This window comes from Microtus pennsylvanicus, chromosome 12, assembly GCF_037038515.1.
Source record: "Microtus pennsylvanicus isolate mMicPen1 chromosome 12, mMicPen1.hap1, whole genome shotgun sequence".
NCBI lineage: Eukaryota > Metazoa > Chordata > Mammalia > Rodentia > Cricetidae > Microtus > Microtus pennsylvanicus.
The window spans coordinates 54,065,407-54,088,595 of record NC_134590.1 but is presented as its reverse complement, the minus strand read 5'-3'; the positions used below and the strand labels follow the sequence as shown (position 1 = coordinate 54,088,595).

General features: G+C 37.8%; 1 protein-coding gene across 3 annotated transcripts in view; it reads right to left on the bottom strand.

Moving 5' to 3' along the window:
- Window positions 1-1,738: 1,738 nt before the first annotated feature.
- The window catches only part of Fbxl5 (F-box and leucine rich repeat protein 5), a 44,883-nt gene continuing 23,432 nt past the window's right edge, over window positions 1,739-23,189 (bottom strand). For 2 of the 3 annotated variants that reach the window (XM_075943668.1, XM_075943671.1), the window contains exons 7-11: window positions 22,749-22,897; window positions 21,898-21,980; window positions 20,119-20,841; window positions 8,841-8,989; window positions 1,739-2,523 (exon numbers count right to left, since the gene is read on the bottom strand). In XM_075943668.1, the coding sequence (XP_075799783.1) occupies window positions 2,447-2,523; window positions 8,841-8,989; window positions 20,119-20,841; window positions 21,898-21,980; window positions 22,749-22,897 (1,181 nt within the window). In that variant the 3' untranslated portion in view covers window positions 1,739-2,446. The remainder of the gene's footprint in view (window positions 2,524-8,840; window positions 8,990-20,118; window positions 20,842-21,897; window positions 21,981-22,748; window positions 22,898-23,189) is intronic. The other variant, XM_075943669.1, reaches the window with a different exon arrangement.

Sequence of the window (23,189 nt, the reverse complement as noted above, 5' to 3'; positions counted from 1 at the left end):
TCCAGTGCCCTTTTCTGACATACATGTAGGCAAAACACACATAAAATAAACCTAATTAAAAAAATTAAGAAGTGCAACAGCCTACATGGCCTCCACCCACTAGATGCTCTGGTTGAGTTCTTCTCAACCATGTTTGGACAACCAAGACTATTTCCTAATGCCTAATGAACTCTGAAAGAATGACCTCCAAATCAGAACACTGGTGGAGCTTTCATTTTCAAAGACAAGAAACTAAGTATCAACTTTAACCTTTGTTTTAGCCGACACATTCCTCTACCAAGTTACATTGCAATTACATCTGTCTCTACTCTACTACTTTCATGAACTCTTCAAGGAACAGTTGCCCAGACTGACTCATAACAGTTACAAAATAATAACAAAGAGACATAGTAACACCATAGTTAAGAAGATCAACTTTGTATAAACCCTAGTTGTGACACTTACTAGCCGGGTTATCATGGTCAAGTTACTTTTTCCATAATTACAGAAAAAGACCATACTGCCTGTTTCATTGCACTGTGAGGCTGATAAAAGCTAGTATATCTAAAACACAACACTGGGCTTGTGTTTTTAGGTATTTAACACCTAAAGTTTATCAAGCACCTGATGCAACTTATACAACTGGTACATTTTATTCTCAGAAGGAAATCAATCATAAACATCCCGGATATACTGAAACCACGTAGATAGTCTCATGTTAAACTATCCTCTTATATTAAGAATGAAAAACAAAATGTGTACATGTTTTAAAAAACTCCATTCCTTACAATTTCTGAAAACTAGCTTTTCAAAGTTAATTTAGTAACAATAGTATCTAAGCCAGGTTCTTAAACACTTACCCATTTCCTCTTATAAGATTACTGTTTTCTGATTATGTGAGGCTATAATAAACCTAAGTCCTCTTGTGATGACTCAAGACATTGTTCTGTGCAATTTCATGTTGATACCAAGAAAATTTAGCACACATTTGCATGAGACTCATTCCTGGGACATTTTCTGGTGTTTTTTTTTTTTCTCCCTCAAAATGGTACTCACAAATAAGCTTAATTAATCACTTTGAAAAATAAAAGCACAGTAACTATAGTATATCTTACAAAATAGTCAAACTTTAGATTTGACTCTATACTCAAAGAAAATGCAATACTTTTTTCTCCCTCCTTTACATACTTACAGGAAGAAGCTATCTGTAGTGTCCACAAGACTCGACTTCCTCAAAATATTAAGGTTACCTGCTTGTACACATGCTCAACCCTATACCAAATCTGTAGGGTTCCAGTTTGTTTTCAAATGATAATGAATCAAAATAAAAATTCTTGACAGCAGGGTGACTCTTCAAAGAGAATGTCAGCAGATACATCAGTGTTTAATTCAAATGTCAGTTGAACTGCAGAATGTTCCAGAATTCCTCCAACTATGTTTCAATTAGGTAACTCCTGCTTCATTTGTAGACACCGTCACACAGTCTCACAGGAAGGAAATGCTTACAGACAGAGAAGCTGACTCCAGGATTACTTCCTTCTACAGCTTTGCTTGTACTTACAAGAAGGAAGAAAAAGAGGCAGGGCACCATCTTCTTCATGACATAAAATTATAATTAATTTCAAAAAGAAATTTAATACAGTAGTATTTAGTATCTAAAACTGTTAATGTGTCAGGGTCACAATTTTATGGAGGCTCAATGAACAAAACATTTAGTAAACCTGAATTCTGACTAAAAATAAAATCACAACACAAGGTATTGCTTGGTAAAGTTCTCAAAGTAGTTTTTATTTATACATTTCTTCAAACACTTATGGAATTTTAAAAATCCCTCCCAAATTTGACAGTTTAGGGACAGTAGTGGAATCAGGTGTCAAAAGCAAATACAAATAGACAGGCGCTTTTACTAGCTCACTGAGCAAACACTGAGAGGCCAATTTATTCTACAATCTTAAAGAATCTCATCTCTAGATGTGTTTGAATTGGCCCCTAAGAATTGTTAAAATAAAGAAAATGTTAGGAAAAAAGAAATTCATTTCCAAAATGTCCAGTCTTTGAAAATAAAACTTCAGAAAGAGTATCTGAAAGGATCTGCAAAACTTGGTACAGTGTTTACACATAGAGAACAAATAACCCCCACTGACTAAAATGCAAAATAATCTAAAAATACTTTAAATACCATGGCATTAGTGATACTCTTTTTAAAGCATTTCATTTAAAAGAAACCAGTAAGACTGTTCTCACCCTAATAAAAAAAAATCCTGATTCCTTTCTAAAACAAAAATTACTTTGCAAGGAAAAACAACACTGTACAGTTCACTGCTAAATTAAATTTCTGAGACTGTAAGACATGGGGCCAAAACAATCCAAAAGGAGGGATGTTAACACAAGAAATGTGCTGTAAGTAAAGTGCATGAGAGGAAGCCTGCTCAGCTAAATGAAGTACACAAAGGTCAGAAGTCAAGAGTCATTCGCCAGAGCGGCAGCAGGCTCGAAAACCACACTGCAAATTCTGGCATCCACTGGCGGTATCAGCATGAGGACCTGTATGAAAGTAAAGCACATGTGAAAGGAGGAACGTCTTAGAGACCATGCAAAACAGCTCTGCCTGCTCATCTACCACTGTTCTACTAGCAGTTCACTGACATCACACAAGCAAATCTTACAGACACAAACTGCCAGTGATAGTCTGATTTCATCTAAAATATCCTCCATGAAAGACGGAACACAGTAAAATTTCCCAAGAATATTACAGCCCAAGATGAAAAGGAGACAATTGCCGGATAGTTTAAAAACAAACTCTTTGAACATCCTTCCTAGAAACATAACATAAAGCATAACCCTATCTGAACTGTGTCAACTCAATAAATGGAACATTGAACAATTAGAATAAATGTCACATTCAAAGTTTAAAACAATATACTATATAGATGCAGATACAATGTATGTGCCATACTCTGAGCATTTGGAGATCTCTGAAAAAACAAATGGTAGCTTTAGATGAAATTATTTCCCAAAACTGAATACAAAATGAGTGACTAATTAAACATCTAGAATATAAAATGGTGACGCACATATAAACAATAATAAAACTCTTGTGGAATAACTGGAATTTTACCCCAGCTGCACTATGCAACCCCAACACTAGAAAACAAAATCTAGTATATTCAGGAACATAGCTAAAAATTAGAAAAGTACAAAGAAATTTCACAAAAGTTAAGAGTGCACTGAACAAAATGGTTTTAGTTTTTTAAAAAAAAGCAAATGTAGAAGGGTTATTTCTAGCATTTCAAAGACTCGGTGTAGCTGGTACACTGGATTAAGGAGCAGTTCTCTATGCTTCCAGTGGGAAAACCAAAGCTTGCAATTATGATACATAAGGACAACACAAAATGAAGACATGAAACAGAACTTCAAGACAGAATGAACTTAACATCCCTCAGGGATCTCCTGCTTAACACAAAATGCAGTATCCATTTGCATCATTCTACTTTTCAAGAGTAGCAGGACACTGCAAAAGGTGACTATGCTATACCCCTAGAAGACAGAAATGAAAGCTGCAACTAAACACAGAGAATACATGTATCGCCAGATGTTAAACATTTCCTTTTATTCTCAAGATAGCATATATGAAAGAAAATGAAGAATTTCTTAGAATAAAGTCTCTGAGATATAATGTTCATATATTTCACTATGTAAATGGCAAATTATCTTTAAGAAAAACACTGACTAGCCGGGCGGTAGTGGCGCACGCCTTTAATCCCAGCACTCGGGAGGCAGAGGCAGGCGGATCTCTGTGAGTTCGAGACCAGCCTGGTCTACAGAGCTAGTTCCAGGACAGGCTCCAAAGCCACAGAGAAACCCTGTCTCGAAAATCCAAAAAAAAAAAAAAAAAGAAAAAGAAAAAGAAAAACACTGACTTTTACATTTATGTATAGAATTGCAATCAATTATAATTTCACTTTGACATGTTTGGAATTAGCTTCAAATACGGGAAATAGACATGGCATACAAGATGGAAATGGGACATAGGATAAATCAAAAAAAGACTGGCCTCAGATTTCAGACTTTGAAAACTACGTTTGTAGGTTTAAAAAGTACCCACAGGGCTGAAGAGATGGCTCAGTGGTCAAGAGCACTGGCTGCTCTACCAGAGGTCCTGAGTTCAACTCCCAGCAACCACATGGTGGCTCACAGCCATCTGTAATGAGACCTGGCGCCCTCTTCTGGCGTGCGGGCATACATGGAGGCACAATGTTATATACATAATAAATAAATTTTCAAAAAAAAAAAGTACCCACAAAACAAGCACTACAGACTCATTTTTACTACAAGCTAAAACCTTCTATTTCTAATTAAGCTATATGCCAAACATTTAAAATTTGTTTTTAAAAAGTCCTATAAAGCAGCAAATTCCTTATTTTTCCTTAAAATAAGACACAAAGTTAAAAGATTTAGTACATATTTATAACTGTTAGAAATGCCCTGGCATGGGTTGGAGAGATGGCTCAGAGGTTAAGAGCATTGCCTGCTCTGCTCTTCCAAAGGTCCTGAGTTCAACTCCCAGCAACCACATGGTGGCTCACAACCATCTGTAATGAGATCTGGTGCCCTCTTCTGGCCTGCAGACGTACACACAGACAGAATATTGTATACATAATAAATAAATAAATAAATATTTAAAAAAAAAAGAAAGAAAGAAATGCCCTGGCAAAGAATCCTAAGTTTTGAAATTCCCCCCATTGCCAATCTTTGGCAAGTTTTTCCATGTAACGTATTTCCAGCTTTCCTAAGCACCAGTCAGTCCTCAACCATCCACTGCTTAGCTTGGTTTCACCCCTTACACAGTACTGCTTTGCCACCAAACATCTGATATCTTTTCACTCACTCCCTGACACTTATAATGCTCAGACTGCTGAATCGTAACAAAATATACTTATTATTTATCAGTGCATAATTCTATTCTCAGCAACTATGGAAAAACATGAAAATTCTTAATGTTCCAAATAACAGACCATATAGTCATACCACAGACACACAAGCACACATACACATGTTTTTATGTTTGTTTCTCTGTTTAAGACCCAAAAACTTATGTCTTCCAGGCTGGCTGCAAACTTCCAGGTTGAAGTACTCTTTGTGCCTCAGCTTCCCAAGTAGCTGGACTACACAGCTCCCTATACCCTGTCTCCATCCATGAACTTTTATTTTTTGTGACAGAAAAGTAAAGAAGAAACACTATATTGAATTCCATATAAAATTCAGTATTAAGAAAAAAAAAGGCCTAGGGGAAAAAACAGTTAAAGCTAGAAGCAGTAAAATATTCAACTCGTTTTTAAGGGAAAAATAGTAAAAGGGGCCTCAACAGTATAAGTGGTGAAAGATGCTATTCTCCCATTAGACTAACAAATTAAAGAATACTTTCCTTTAAATATCTGACTTAGCCAAATGGTTAATGTACCAGGCTAAATTATAGTAAAACTTAAATTAAGTTAAATTAAAAGGTAAAAATCTCCTAATTGTTAAAGCAAAGAATACTACTTTTTAATATTGCGATGAAAAGAACTACAAAGGTAGCTAATTCTGTTTATAAAAATGCCATGTTTTTCTTGGTTTTAAGTACTATATATTACTCATGCTGTGCATATGTCTTCACTTACCTTCACTTACCTTTGATTCCTTTTTAACTTAAATTAGAAACATAAGAGAGCAAATCATCTGAGACTGTCACCTCCAGAACTATGAGCTAATCTATCTTAACTGCTAAATTATGCACAAACGGAAATGCAAAGCAGCACAAGAAAGTTTACTCACTACCATCGTTCAACTGTTCTTCAGAGCTTGAAACTAGGCCATACAACAACTACTTTAATGATAAAGATTTGTGTAAATATTATGGATAAGACACCTTGCATATCCAAGTCAAATAACATAAAAATCCTGGGGAATCATTCAGAAGAAGCAGAGTGTGTGTTTGGCATCAGAGCTTAATACACTATCTTGCTCAAAGTAGAAATGGAACAGCTGATGGCTAACACCTTCCCCAATGTTTGCCAGTGCTTAGAATACAGGTCATCCTGCCTTTTCGTTCACTATTTAATCTCACATTTATTAGCATTAAATTCTTTTAGCTAATAATGTGGTAATTATGTAGATTTTTTAATAAAATACATTTCAAATTAAATGTTACTTTTAAATATATATGTTTCCTCATTACTCTGAACCATGTACTAAATCATAACCATTATTTTCAGAAATAAAAGTGAGGATTCTTAAACCTTCATCAAGTATTTCCTGTACAAGCTGAGCTTTCAAAGTACTATGCCAATGGTGTCACCTTTTCCAATTGCTTTTAAGTTGTCCAAATGTCCTTTTACAAAAAAGACTGACTCAAGTATTGCTTTAAGAGCAACTACCTAGAATCCTAAAAAGCACATTATATGAGAAGTCACCCTGTAAACTTTAAAGGATTTCCATTTCTTCGAAATCATGCTCTATCAAGTTAAGAAAGGAAATTTAGTATTATTTCAAGTACTGTAGATATTTTTCAAAACTTAAAAAAAAATCAGATCCCTTAATTAAAATATTCTACTGAAAATTAGAAATAAAAAAATACAGTCAACAAAGGAGTAAATAGCTCCTTTGGAATGCCAATATTATATAATCAAAACAGATTAAGATAAAAATAATATTGAGATTTTAATCACTTAACTTTTTCATCTAAATATTTTTAAAGTTTAAAAACATTTAAGTATAAAATAATTAGGCAAATAATAAAATTGAACTAAAACTCAATACTTTCCACCAAGATACCTATATCCACTAAGCAAAACAAATTAGGTTATGAGATTTGTTTCCAAACACAACCTATACTGAAATTATATAGGCAATTTAAGTGTAACATACAAATATCTTATTTAAAAAGTACTTGTACTTATTTAAAAAGTCTTAAAATGTATCCTATAAGCCTTATGAAGTTTTGTTTTTAAAAGCTGTACTTATTCTTTCAGATTACATGTTTTTATGTGGGTATATGTTCACAGGAGTGTGTGCACTAGCCACAGAAGCCAAATGGGGTGTTGAATCCCCTCAAGCTGGAGCTACAGGCAGTTGTGAGCTGCCCAATGTGTCTGTTGGAAACCAAACTCTGGTCCTCTGTAAGAACAATAAGTCATCCACTTAACCACTAAGTCATCTGTACAGTTCCCTATGGCTTTATTTTTTATAACAAACAAAAGCTTCCATTCATGAATGTCCTTTTGTTTTTGTTTGTTCAACTAGGTACAACCAAGAAAAATAGTAACTATTCATTTTTTTCCATTTCTTGGCTATACGTTGTCAGCAAGAGAAAGTAAAGATAGGTACTACCAAGTTGTTTTTGTCAAGAACATGTCAGTCTTCCAGAACTAGAAGAGTTAATATCTCCAGTCTCATTTACTTTAGGAGAAATCTAAATTCCAAGCCATAGGAAATTTGCTAATTTCTCTGCATGCTAAAATGTTTTTCTGGTCTCTGTTTACCTAGCTCCTGTCAACTGCTCTACCTGAGAGAAACTTTGATCTTCCCTTTCATTTTAGAATAACTGTACTCTCAAAAACAACAGTGTGTAGTATAAGCTAGGTATAACAGAATGGAGTTGTTTAAATGTGTTTCTAGTTATAAATACAAGATGATTTGTTTTATCAATAATTGAGGAGCAGCTTTTTTACGCTTCTGAAAAATTGTTTCTACTAAACACAATCAAATGCCCAAAAGAACAACAAATATAATTTGAAACTGTGTATTCTAACCAATAGACTTTAAAAAAGAAAAAAAAAAGTGGGAGGAAGAATGTTTGTGTGTGTTGACTTTTTTCTTTCTTTCTTTTTTTTGTTTGTTTGTTTTTTGTTTTTGTTTTGGGTTTCTCTGTAGCTTTGGAGTATGTCCTGGAACTAGCTTTTGTAGACCAGGCTGGCCCAAATCTCAGAGATTTGCCTGCCTCTACCTTCCTAGTGCTGAGATTTAAGGCATGCACCACCACAGCCCGGCTGTGTGGGATTTTTAAGTAGGGCTTCACATGGTCCAAGCTGAACTTGAAGCAAGGGATGTCCTCGAATTACTGACACTATCTCCTGAGTGCTGGGATTAATTATAAGCATGAACCCCCACTCTTGGTTTTATGTGGTGCTGGGCTCAAACCCAAAGATTCATGCATGCTAAGCAAGTAGTCTTTCAAAAAGCTACAACCCCAAATCATACTTCCTGATTTTTAAATCACAGTACAGGAATTTTGGGCATGCCTAAGCCATCTCAGTCTTTTCTCAGTGCTGCACCATCTACTTCCTCAGTCTACTCCCTCCTGAGGGAGATTAATACGAAATAAGACACAGGGCTCCTGAGGAGTTCACATTACAAAAGTCTCCCTTTGTCTATGTGCCACACTGGATAAAGCAGTGCTGTGAGAAAAATGAGCCTATCATTCCTAAGAAACCAGTGTTCTAGAAAATCAATATTCTTAAATTGTTAATGGTAAGTGCTAGAATACTACAATGGAATTCCCAAAATGTCAGAATAATCTTAGTGATTCTATAACAACCTGTCCTTTTTTAAATGATTTAAACTCTTAAAGGCTTAAAATTCTTTTAGAATGGTAAGAAAGAAACTTACCTTCAAGAAGTGAGTAAAAATGTGTGTTACTTTGATTTTACTACCTTAGAGAACCAAATCATTTTAATTTTATTAAATTTAAAGGACTAACCCTAAAAGTAAGACAATCTGTGCAACTGAGAATCTAGAAAGCAAATAAACCCTATAAAAATTATTAGAACTGTCAAAAGTTTTAAATGCATTCTTCAAAGTATCTCACTGTTAAAAGGCATTACCGTTAATGTTGTCACAGTAGTAAAAGTATTCATCATTGAGGGAAGGACATGCTGAGACCAAATCCTGCAGCCCCGCACCAGTTACAGTAAGACAGCCAGAGAGATTAAGGTGCTCCAAGTAAGGCAGTCCTCCTCCCAGAGTCAAAACCCTGCAAGAGAAATAATGTGACAGTCAGCAAATACTAACCTTTGAAATTTTTAATATTTCGAAGGCCCACTAGATCAATATTTTACATACCTCTCAATTTGCTAATAAGAAAAGTTAAATTTTTTATAAAACACTGAAAACTGACTCATCCTTAAGCAGAAATACATTGACTCAAAAAAGTGTTGTAAAAAAATAAAAATAAAAAAATAAAAGTGTTGTAAATTTTTCCTAAAGACTCCAATAAAGCAGCATATGACACCTTGCATTATAAGAACATTACAGTAACTCGATTCTAACATGAAGAAACACTGAGACCTAGAGATGTACTGTTCAATCTCCCAACACACTGTCTAACAGAGTAAAAACTATCAAGGAAATTCCTCAAGTCTGAAACATAATTGTCAGTTCTGGAGTTCCTCCCATAACCTAGTGAACTGGCCCTGCAAATGTCAGACAGGGAAGGGAACCAAACCATGCAAAGAGATAAGAATGAAAACCCAGTGCAGACTGACATCATCAACTATTTCAGGGAGTCTAATACCAGGCGGTTCATTGCCAGCATATTTAAAACACATTACAATTTGGGAAAAGGTAACAGGCAACCATCAGTGCAATCAGTTCAATTCCAGGTGCACAATAAAGCTAAAGGTGTGACTACATAGAGACTCCTTTACAAAATATATGTGACCATGAGGATCTAGCTAACAGGCCTAGAATCAAGTGTAGTCTCTGACAGAAAGCACAGAATCCAGCAGGCCATAAAGTACATGTGACATCTCTGAGCCTAAAGATGGGTACTGTCTAGGGAGGAAACCGTCTGAGATAATCATTCTGGGGAATCTGGATAAGGTCTGCCTTCACAGATAACAAAAGGTCACCAGGTCATTAATAAAATCTACTCTTAGTTTTTTGAATGGAATACAGGTATCTAATTCTTATTTCCTTCCATTGAAAAGACACCCCTGTACGATTAACATTCCTGGTCCTCTTAGTGCTTCTCTGTGAGTACAACGACCTCTATGCCAACAACCTAGTAATTCCTACACATACATGGATATATAAACATGAAAACATGTTTATACCTAAACTAGCATATAAATATTCATAGCAGCATTACTCACATAAGACAAAAAGCAGAAATACCTCAAATGTCCACTGATGAATGGATAAACAAAATGTGGTATAGCCATACAATTAAATGTTATACAGCTATGAAGTACACATAGGTTATGATTTGCACAATCTTTAAACACATTATGATATGTGGGGAAAAAAGCAAACATTGAATACTGTCGTGTAACAGTAGATAAACCCACAGAGATGCTTGGTAGATTAACTCGCCGTCAGCAACTGAGGACAGGAAGAACTGGAGCAACTGCTAATAAGAATTTTTATTTAGGAGATGACAAAAATATATTAAAAGAGGATTACTGACGATAAAATTGAATAGGATGTAAATTTATTTTAGTGTTTAAAAAGAAAACCAAGTATTACATTCATGTATAAAAACTACAACAGATTAAAATATAATAAGAATAAGATTGAGAATGCCAAGATTCTATAGAACAATAATTAAAAGAATACTAAAACATCAAAACTGGGATAACTAGAAACAGAAGAGACATATTAAGAAAATAATATGCCAAATTCAGTCTTAAAATTAATGCAGCTTAATAAATTAAAAACCAGTATCAGAAGTAAGTAAACTATTACGGTGATAAGAAAGAACTACGAATTTTTGTTTTTGTTCTTTTGAGACATTCTTTGTCAGACAGTATTGATTAGCCTAGAAATCACTGTACAAAACAGAATATCAATGAACAGCAACTGTCCATCCACTACTTTCTAAGAGCTGGGATATACCACCACATCTGGCCAGGACTATGGGAATATTGATTCTCAGAGAGGATAGTGAATGGTAAAGATTGGAAAGGGCATGTTTTAAATCTAATTTATCTTATATTCTAATTTTAAAGAAAAATTTCCCAGCATTTTGCCGTCTTTATAGACCTCAGGTTAACAATGGTAGTAGTTCACAATCTATGTGGTTTGACAGGAATGAGGGGATGTTTTTTTAGAGAGGGTCTCTCTCACTACATAGTTCAAGCTGACCTTGAACTCAGGTAGCCAAGGGTGGTCTGGAATTCAAATTCTTCTGCCCAAGCCTCCTAAGTGCTGGGATTAATTGGTCCAACAAAAGCCCTTTAAAGGAAGAAAATACTTAAAATCCACTCACTCTTAAAGTCTAGGAACTTCAGCAGCTCACAATAAAAAATATACCTTTCAGAAGGTAGTCTAAGAGACTCAAATGGTATCTGAATGCAAAACAAACTAAATGAAGTACAAAATGCTTCTGTTACAAGTACACCTAAATCAACAGTCACTGGCTTCACCGAACCTTAGTGGAAAAACAAACTATGAATACAAACAAGCAATTATAAAGCCACATGGCGAATGCTCTTCTGGAGATCCACAGAAAGACTCCGAGAGGTCAAAAAGGCATCATTTCTCATAATGGCATTAATGGCATATGTTATGAGAAAAGTAATAAACAGAATTTAGCCCCTAGTACCATGTTACAAAGAGAAAATATGGTTATTAAAGACAAAAGAAGACAGTACCACAAAAGTAAGAAAAGAGCAATTTAGGGCTAAAGTGCAAGTGTGTAAGTGCATGCATACGTGTGTGTGTGTGTGTGTGTGTGTGTGTCTTTTGGGGGCAAAGATGAGATTAGAAAAAGTAGAGATATCCAAATTACAAAGGTTAAGAGCAAAGGCTATAAAATTGGCTTTAACCAAAGGTAGTATGAATCAATGAAAGACTAAGAGGTATAGTCAAACAGCAAGAAAAAACATTCTAGAAAGACCTCTCTCATCTGTGTCTTGTCACAAATGCCCAAGTACACCGGACACAGGCCAACAAACCAACAAACAAAAAACCCAAATGAATAATAAATTATGCCCTCAATCAGGGAAAGGAGCATTTAAACAATTAATAAAAAAAAAGCATACAAAGAAAAAAACCACAAAAAATGTACAAGTTATAGAACTGATTCAAACAATAACGATTCAAAGGGGGTAATTATTAAAGAATAAAAGCTGGGTGGTAGTGGTACATGCCTTTAATCCCAGCACTCAGGAGGCAGAGGCAGGCTCATCTCTTTGAGTTTGAGGCCAACCTGATCTACAAGAGTTAGTTCCAGGACAGGCTCCAAAGCTACACAGAGAAACCGTCACAAAACAAACAAACAAACAAAAACCAACTGAACAAACAAACAAAACAAAGTCCCAAATTCAATAATATATAATTCAAACTATTTAGTCCCCAACCAAAACTATTAAATATTAAAACAATGAGGGAAATGCATTAGTCAACAGAAACACAGCAATAAATGATAAAGATAGTAGAACTAGTAAACAATAAGTTTAATAATTTTTAGAGATGCCAGCAAGATAGCCAACTAAAAAGTTCCTAACACTTGCTCCCTCCCCAAAAGATAGCAGGACAACCAATAAAAACTACACTTTGATGAAACCAACACAAGAAGAACCAGCATGTCATGAGCTCTGCCGAACCCAGAGCCGAGAGTAGCCTCATACAGGATGAAAGAAAATATGTCATCTTCACAGTTCAATCCCCAAAAAGCAACCAGGATGAATTCCTTACTGTAGGTAAAAGGGAAGTAAGAATCTCCAGTAACCCCATCACCACCCTGAACACTTATAGTCCTCATAAATATATTTTTTAATTTACTTATTTATTAAAGATTTCTGTCTCTTCCCCGCCACCGCCTCCCATTTCCCTCCCCCTCCCCAAATCAAGTCCCCCCCTCCCTCATCAGCCCAAAGAGCAATCAGGGTTCCCTGCCCTGTGGGAAGTCCAAGGACCACCCACCTCTATCCAGGTCTAGTAAGGAGAGCATCCAAACTACCTAGGCTCCCACAAAGCCAGTACGAGCAGTAGGATCAAAAACCCATTGCTATTGTTCTTGAGTTCTCAGTAGTCCTCATTGTCCGCTACGTTCAGCGAGTCCAGTTTTATCCCAGGCTTTTCCAGACCCAGGCCAGCTGGTCTTGGTGAGTTCCCAGTAGAACATCCCCATTGTCTCAGTGTGTGGGTGCACCCCTCGTGGTCCTGAGCTCCTTGCTTGTGCTCTCTCTCCTTCTGCTCCTGATTTGGACCTTGAGATTTCTGTCCGGTGCTCCAATGTGGGTCTCTGTCTCTGTCTCCTTTCATCACCTGATGAAGGTTAATATTCAGGAGGATGCCTATATGTTTTTCTTTTGGTTCACCTTCTTATTTAGCTTCTCTAGGTTCACTAATTATAGGCTCAATGTCCTTTGTTTATGGCTAGAAACCAAATATGAGTGAGTACATCCCATGTTCCTCTTTTTGGGTCTGGCTTACCTCACTCAGGATAGTGTTTTCTATTTCCATCCATTTGCATGCAAAATTCAAGAAGTCCTTGTTTTTTACTGCTGAGTAGTACTCTAATATGTATATATTCCATACTTTCTTCATCCATTCTTCCATTGAAGGGCATCTAGGTTATTTCCAGGTTCTGGCTATTACAAACAATGCTGCTATGAACATCGTAGAGCATATACTTTTGTTGCATGAGAAGGCCTCTCTTGGGTATATTCCCAAGAGTGGTATTGCTGGGTCCAAGGAGTCCTCATAAATATTAAACACAGTTGAAAGAGCTAACTAGAGATCACACAGCAGTGACATACCACAGAGGGAGCCAATACTATATCCCATCTCCTATCCACGTTTCAGAACCAAACACAACTGCTAGAACATGCCTTGCTCCAGAGGGAAGCAGTCATGGCATCCTTCTATCCCTAAGGCTTTGTGATCAGTCACCCCTGCTGGTGGCCCATGATACAGAATTCACAAGGAATCAATGCCCTTGTCACCATGATTATGTCCTATATCTCAGACAAAGTAGTACCCCACCTCCAGAGAAAACAGTACCTTGGACATCCTACTATTCCCAGACCGAGATGGCACACTTTCTCCTGTGCAAACTAAAACCAAGGCTCCTGGGCCTACAGTACTGACTGGTGCCTCTGAGTCACTGCTCATTAGTTTTGGTTTCATTTTTTAGTTTTACTTTACATGTATGGGTGTTTTGCCTGTGGAGGCCAGAAGAGGGCGTCAGATCCTCTGGAACTGAAGTTACAGAAGATTGTGAGCAGGTTGGGACACTGAACTCAAAAGCAGCAAGTACTCTCATAAATCACTGGCCTATCTCTCTAGCCTTAGATACCAGTTTTTTGGCTAATCTACAACCAAGTCTGCCTCAGAGATTGACCCTCTTCCAAGACTCAAGTGCCACACAGGTTTCTGTAATCCTAAACTCAGAACTCAAATTCTCGAGCTGCTTTCAGAACCTACACTCTGAACTATGGCATCTCTTTCTAGTCTGACATATTAGACAAAGTCAAATGCTGTGCTGGTAGGTCTCTGGAAGGTTCCAGTGCATGAACAGTGGCTCACCAAAGGGGCAAAAGAAGGAATAAATAACAAAGTGGTGTGAATGACAAGATTACACTATTTTAGAAGCAGTTATCCTCCCTATAATAAGCTTTGTAATTTCTCCCGTACAAGAAGTATACTGAAGGTCAAGATTATTCACTCAACTCAGGGCCTTTGGGCAGCCAAGCATGGCCCATGGAGAGGCAATGGGTATGTTACTCTCCTGGAACCTAACATAGCACAGAATCCAGCTCCAGTGGCAGGCCTAGGAAGCAAGAGCACAGCTCTGCCACCCTATAGCCTATGCTGAGCCAGAAAAGCAACATAAGCTGGTCCTGCCAAAGTCATGAGAGGTGGCAAGATGCCCAGCATCCCGACAGCAGCATTCCGGGAAGGAAGCAGGGTGACTTCCGAAGGATGTAGATACTAACAGCTTAAATAAGACAGTACCTCATATCCATGCTCTATTACTCAGCATTGTATTTTGATGGAACTGATACACAATGAAATATTTTCACGCTATATGTGAACTTACTTTTTGCTGCTGCATTCCAAGACCAAATGCACTTACTTAGAATGAATGGCAGCTTGCCTTCAGAGATGCTAACAGCCTCTGTGAAAGAGTTTCACTATTTTTAAAAAGCATCTGGAAAAACAGCATAAAACAGCAGAGTTTGAATAAGATGGGAATGGTGGCACAGGTATATAATCCCAGTACTTGAGAAAGAAAAGGCAGGAGCAACATGAGTTCAAAGCCAGTTTTGGATACATAGTAAATCTGGGGTCAATCTGGACTACCTGGGTTTCTGGATCTAAATAAATCCCTTACTCCCTGTAGTGGTTTGAATAGGTATGGTCCCCATGGAGTCATGTATCTGAATGCCTGGCCCATAGGGAGTGGCACTACTAGGAGGCATGGCCTTGTTGGAGAAAGTGTGTCACTGTGGGGGTAGGCTTTGAGGTCTCATACACTGGGTATAGCTTGAATTGTGAAACACAGTCTCTTTCTGCTGACTACAAATCAATATGCAGAACTCTCCAGCACCATGTCCTGCCATGATGATAATGGACTAAACCTCTGAAACAGTAAGCCAGCCCCAATTAGATGTTTTCCTTTATAAGAATTGCCATGGTCACTGGGCAGTGGTGGTGCATGCCTTTAATTCCAGCACTCAGAAGGCAGAGACTGGCGGATATCAGTAAGCTCGAGACCAGCCTGGTCTATGGAGCAAGTTCCAGTTCCAGGACAGCTACACAGAGAAACCCTGTCTTGAACTGTCTTGAACCCTGCCCTACCAAAAAAAAAAAAAAAGGTTGCCATGGTCATGGTATCTCTTCACAGCAATTAAAACCCTAACTGAAACATTCCCCCACCTACATACCTCCACAAAAAAGACAAAATAGTTTGAAGGCATCTTACACAAAGAGAGAAAGGTACTCTTAAACATCATCTCAGTACCAAATGGGCTACCTCTCTATACTTTGGCAGCCAGGGAGATCACTACTACTGTTTTGTTTAAATAAATGGGATGTCTCAACAAACTGCATGCTTTTAAATGTTGTGTCTGTGCCCACAGATGACTGTGGCTGTCAATCTCAGTCAGAGGAAAACTTTTCAAGCAGTTTGAACTTGTCAAACTGCTGCGATTAAGTGATAGCTGCTGCTGTAGCAGGTGGTATAATGAATGATCAGCCATAAAGGAGGAAAATGATCAGATTTTCTTATCAGCCCCCCCAAAACTCATGAACATCCGGTATGTGGGTATAGGATGAATCAAAGAGTTCTAGGGAGGGGTATTGTATGCTATTTTTCCTAAATAGAAAATCCTCTCTTAGAGGCAGAAGCTCAGAAGACTCTTTACATTCATAAAACTTAGTAGGCTCAGGAAGTTCACCACACTTAAAAGATTCAGCTCAGGGTTCACAAGGCCCTTTCCCAGCATCACACAAGCAGTAAAAATTGTGGAGGATAATAAAACCCTACTGCAGAGCTGCCTGACAGGGAACTCTAGGTACGACTTTTGTGACTCATGGTGGGTGGCCTTCTCAGTGATGCAGCTACCTTTATATTCATGATTAGTATCAAGAGACTCCAGAGAGCCAAACAATCTTAAATTACACAGGGTGAGAGACAAATTTCTATTTCTAAACTTATTACAAAGCTACAATCATTGAAATAGTACTATCATTTCTACTTATGTTAAAACACCATTAAATTTAGTCAGATCAATTGGATAAACAAAATCCAAGTAGAAAAGTGATCTGTTTATAAATGACACTGTATGTAGAAAACCTTAAAGAATCCACACACAAACTCAGGAGTATAAATCAGCTGAAGAGCGCTTGTCTGACATGTCCAAGACCCTAGAAATCTAATCAATACAGGGAAAAGGAAGGGGAAATCACATACAAAGCATAGTTAACAATAATAAGCTCAATAAAATAAAGGAGTAAACAAACCAACACACAAAAATCAATTCCAGTTTTAAATATTTCCCCACCATAGGGACACACACCTATCCCAGAACTTGGGAAGCTGGGATAGAGTTCTGAGGGATGTCTGTCTAAAGTCAAATTATTTTCTATGTACCAGAATGAACAATCTAAAAAGGAAATTAAGAAAGCAATTCCATTTACAATAGCATCAAAATATTATGAAATAGTAAAGTATTTGGCTCTATTTCAGCTTATTTTTAATTATGTATATAAGATTATGTTTCTGCATTTACACAAATGGACTAGGCATTGTTGATGTACTTACTGCCTATATTATATACAGTCGTGCTTATTGTATATAGTTTTTCTTGTATTAACTACAGTCTTCTTTTTATTTTAGACAAAAATGGGGGAATGTAGTGATATTTCATTTGAATTTTAATAAACAAAGCTTGCCTGAAGATTAGAAAATAAAATAGCCACACTGGTCAGCCATACAGACCAGGCAGTAGTGGCACACCTTTAATGCCAGTAGCCACACTAGTTGGCCAGAGAAGTCAGGCAGTAGTGGTGGATGCCTTTAATCCCAGCTCTAGAGAGGAACATAAGACGTGAGGAGACAGGTCTCACTCAGCTGAGTCTCCTTGTGAGAATCCTGGAGGCAGGCTTGCCATTTCGGTCTGAGGTAGAATTAAGAGCCAGTGGCTGGCTGCTTTGCTTTTCTTATCTTCAGGTTGAACTCCAATATCCTTCAGGTTGAACTCCAATATCTGTCTCTGAGATTTTATTAATCATGCTACAAGTCTCTAACACTATGTAACTGGGGTTGGAGAGATGACTCAGGATTAAAAGGATTTACTGCTTTTCCAGTGGACCCAAGTTCTGTTCCCAGTACCCCTATCAGGCAGCTCATAATCAACCATAATTCCAGTTTCAGAGGATCCACTGCCTCTGGCCTCAGCAGGCACCTCCACATATGAGCGAATGCAGAAAAATATACCTACACACATAATTAAAAATAAGTCTAAAAAGAAAGAGTATTCATATCCTAACAGCTCTAAGTGGGTCCCACAGCATACAGAAGACTGGATGCTGAGGAGATCTGCCTCTCAGTTACTCAGATATTGAACAACTTACCCCTATTTTTCTCTCCAGTAAAAGAAAAGAGGAGTGGAGGCAATTAATAAACTATGCTGAAGATTGTGCTTACAGGGCTGGGGTGTCACAAAGTGTTAGAGTTCTTGTCTAACATACACAAAGCTCTAGGCTTGATGTCTAGCAGTGACAAAACTGGACATGGTGTGCCGGCATGTATGCACGCACCAAGTTGACACCTGGTACCTGCAGAGGACCAAAGAGAGCACTGGGTCATCTAGAACTAGTTACAGAAGGCTTCAAGCTCTCATCAACTCCCATCCTATGTGGGTGCCGGGAAACAGAATTGTAGCTAGTATAAGGGCAGCCTGGGAGAGAGTGAGACCTTGGCTCAAAAAAGCAGCAAGTGAACATCGCCCTGGGCACCTGGGTCCAAGTCTCTTGCGAACCCTAAGATGGCTCCCTTAATTAAGATATGTGCTTCCCTGCTCCCCTATCCAACCTTCCTTTATCCCAATCATCCCATTTCCCCAAGTTCCCCCCATCCTCCCCTTCTCACTTTTCTCTCCCCATCTCCCCTTACCCCCTTCCACCCCACCCCCCAAGATCCCAATTTTTTGCCCGGCAATCTTGTCTACTTCCCATAACCAGGAGGATAGCTATATGTTTTTCTTTGGGTTCACCTTCTTATTTAGCTTCTTTAGGATATCAAATTATAGACTCACTGACCTTTATTTATGGCTAGAACCCAATTATGAGTGAGTACATCCCATGTTCAGTTAGCTCCTGGGACAGCTGAGAATAGGGAACCTGAAATGACCCTATCCTATAGCCATACTGATGAATATCTTGCATATCACTATAGAACCTTCATTTGGCGATGGATGGAGATAGAGACAGAGACCCACACTGGAGCACTGGACTGAGCTCCTAAGGTCCCAATGAGGAGCAGAAAGGGGGAGAACATGAGCAAAGAAGTCAGGACCACAAGGGGTGCACCCATCCACGGAGACAGTGGGGCTGATCTATTGGGAGCTCACAAAGGCCAGCTGGACTGTGACTGAAAAAGCATGGGATAAAACCGGACTCTCTGAATATGGAGGACAATGAGGGCTGCTGAGAGGCCAAGGACAATGGCACTGGGTTTTGATCCTACTTCATGTTCTGGCTTTGTGGGAGCCTAGCCAGTTTGGATGTTCACCTTCCTAGACCAGGATGGAGGGGGGAGGACCTTGGACTTTCCGCAGGGCAGGGAACCCTGACTGCTCTTCAGACTGAATAGGGAGGGGGAGAGGAGTGAGAGGAGGGGGAAGGAAATGGGAGGCTGGGAGGAGGCGAAATTTTTTTTTCAATGAAAAAAAAAAATAAAAGAAAAAAAAAGCAGCAAGTGTTGTTTTTAATCTCAGTACCTAGGAGGCAGAGCTAGGAGAATCTCTGTAAGTTCAAAGCCAGATTGATCTACAAGGCAAGTGCGAGGCCAGTCAAAGCTACTTACTAAGATTATCTCAACAACAGTAGCAATGACAGGATACAGAACAATAGCAAGTTGGGTTACAAGTACTTCACAGCTATAAAAATCACATCAAACTATAACAGACACACTTTCCAAAGTCCACAATATAAAATTTACCTCTGTAATGTCCTTAAGACAATAACTGACATATCTACCCACCAAAATATATTATAAAAAATGTGGGGGCTGGAGAGGTGGCTCAGAGGTTAAGAGCATTCCCTGCTCTTCTAAAGGTCCTAAGTTCAATTCCCAGCAACCACATGGTGGCTCACAATCATCTGTAATGGGATCTGGTGCCCTCTTCTGGCCTGCAGGCATACACACAGAATATTGCATACATAATTAATAAATATATAAATAAAATAAAATACTTTTAAAAATGTGGCCAATTACTATGCAATTAAACCTCTAAATGTATATTCCTCTATATTTCATAATGTATTTGAATTGACTAAAATGAAACTTCATGAAGGACTATTGCTCCAGTACTTGTAACAAATAAATCACTGGCTTAAGGAAATCAGTAAAACTTAAATCAAAAACACAGTATTCCACCTGAGAATAGGAATATATCCACTTCCTAATAACTGAAACTGATCACTCACCTGAGACCATGGTCTGTGATCTGATAACATCCAGATAGACTGAGGAACAAAAGTACTCGTCCAGTCTCTTGGTCAGACTTTTCACTCCCAAAATAAATTAAGTCTTTTTCCCTGGGCAATGTAGTCCTTAATGCTTTTCTACACATTGCAGAAGTCGCTGGGAGTGTAGGCATAGTCCTTAGAGCTGTCCCTGTGCAACAGAATGAATGGCCACAATATGCAAAGGCTGGAGAAGCACAATGCTGCTGCCAACAGACACTAGTCCTTAATCCCACAAAGTCCTTATTGTAACAACCAGATGAGGAACAACCAAAGTTGGAGGCTGTTTCCATTACACAGAGACTTTCAACATTTCTATGTCTCCATTCTACTGTATCTTCAATATCGGCTAAATCTTCGGCATCTAGCATCCACACGTAAGGAGAAGTCAAACTTTCAGAAGACACAGGTTTAGTCCAAGTGTGCTCGCTGTCTATTTCTTCACCAACACCTTCATCAGTCAAATTGTGCAAACCCGCAAACTGCTTGGGGGATTGCATGGTAATGTCTTTATTTGTCCATGGACTTGAAACAGCCTTGCCTGCACTTTTCAAAAAGCCACTCTGGTAAGATGTTAGAACTCCAAGAGCTCTAGAAATCTTCTCTAGAGCCATGTCTGTGATTTTTTCACATCCAGATAGATCAAGATGCCGAAGACTCTGGCAGCAACCAAGCCAAGACCAACTACAAGAGGGAGGAAGACGATTAAATTCTTCAAAAGCATTAAACTACATATATACAGATGAGCATTAAATTATTTAAAATACAAAATAATCATTTTATTTCTAGAATTTCTATCATCAGGGAATATTTAGGACTAAGGGTACAAATACTAAGGTAAGTAATTAAAAAAAAAAGAAAAAACAAATATCATTGCTAAGCTAGTAGAGGATAGGATGGGAGAGACACAATTTCCTGTTCTAAGAGTAAGCAGTAGAGGAAAGGCAGAATACACATGAAAGAAAGTAACTACTGTACAATGAAGATACAGAAGAAAGAAACTTTAGAAACAGGTAGAAGATTCTATCTTTCCCTCTGAAATAAAAAGAAAAAGAAAAGAAAGGAAAAAGAAAACTAGTAGCCTCCAAGGAAGAATCATTTACAAAGAGTGTGGCTTGAACAAATTGGTACTAAACTAGAAAAACCATGAATTAAAAGGGAGATTTGACAAAAGGCATTTAAAAACTAAACTAAAACGTTAAAACAGGTAATGTTGATCTAGACAGCAACAAAGCAAGGCTCAAGCTTAGGCATGACATACAGATGGCAGTACCAATGTTCTGGACCAGCTACTGTATATTAACAAGAGACAAAGTTATCAAGTTACAGTCATCCATGGCAGTACCAATGTTCTGGACCAGCTACTGTATATTAACATACAGATGGCAGTACCAATGTTCTGGACCAGCTACTGTATATTAACATACAGATGGCAGTACCAATGTTCTGGACCAGCTACTGTATATTAACATACAGATGGCAGTACCAATGTTCTGGACCAGCTACTGTACATTAACAAGAGACAAAGCTATCAAGTTACAGTCGTACGTGGCAGAAAGTTAGTAGAAATGTAAATCAAAAAATAAATCAAGTGTTCTATCAAGTTACAGTTATACATGGCAGGAATTTAGAAGAAATATAAAATAGTATGAGTAAATAGTGACTATGTAAACAAGGAAATAGAGAATATTTTTACTGATTTCAGTCAGAACTTATTATATCTAGAGATTTAAAAATAACCTGTCAAATGCAGAATCGGAAATATCGGTCTGGGTAAGATCCAGATGTTCCAGGTTAGGACAAAGCTCTAAAATCTGCCTAACCTAAGAATGAAAAGAAAGTCACCATGAGGACATGTGGCGCTTTACTTAAGCAACAGACAACACTAAATATAACTCGCTGGTTTTCCAATTCACTTAACACATTATAAACTAGACATACTCAGTGTTGGTTTGTGTGGTGTATGTGGAAGGCAGAAGTTAATTCTCAGTATCTCCCTCCTGAACTTTAAGGCCACAGGTTCTGCTAGTGTAGCTGCCAATGGGTACCCATGTTCCCTGGCCCCCAGCACTGTGGTTACAGACATATGTCATTATACACGTATCTGCACGTGCTGGGAATCCAGACTCAGGTCTTTGTGCTTGCACAAAAAGCACTTTATTAAACAAGCCATTTACCTCTCCAGTCTCTGAGCTCACATTTCTAGTAATCTTCTTAAAGTGTCTTAGAAATGAGACCCAGAAAAATGTACCTTTTGAAAGACTACTACCTAAAGTGATTGTATGTAGGAAGTCATAACATTTATAAAACTGGCTTCACCTCACTTGTCCATCTTGCTATGTCTTGTTATAATCAACCATATAAAACTAAGACTCACCATTTAACATCTATAAATCCCAATAAATAAACCTGCCTAGTTTCAGTTCCATTATCTATAGCACAGACAATGATTCTTAAGCTACAAAGCACTGTACACCTACTCATGGGAAGACACTCTGTTCTTTCCCTCTTAAATAAACATTAATAACCAAAACAAAGTTGTTTCACTGCTATTTTTCTTAATACTCAAGCTAGTATTCATTTGTACATACCATTTTGCTGGAGACTGCAGAGCTGTATGCTAACACTAAAGTTTTTACAGAGGTACCAACATATGGCAGAACATTATGAATTATGCCATGGAGTAAACGTTTTTCCATTTGTGCAATGCTGATAGCAATCGATTCCTCTGCAGACTCTTCTGTAAAATGAATTCAAACATCTAAGAACTAGATACACCAATTATAAGTAGGCCACTCAAAGGATGCATCAAATACTAAATAGGAAATATTCTATGCTGCCCTCAAACTCCCTTTACAAGCAATTCCACTTTTCAGGCAACAAGAGAAAGCTCTGAAGAGAATGCCGAATAGTGAAAGAACTGTAAAAATTCTTCAAGAGAATAGACTTTGATACAAAGGAATAAATGATCTACAGTTTTTAAAGCAGCATCAGTTATTCTACCTAATTAAAAAGGACAGAGTGAGAAGAGA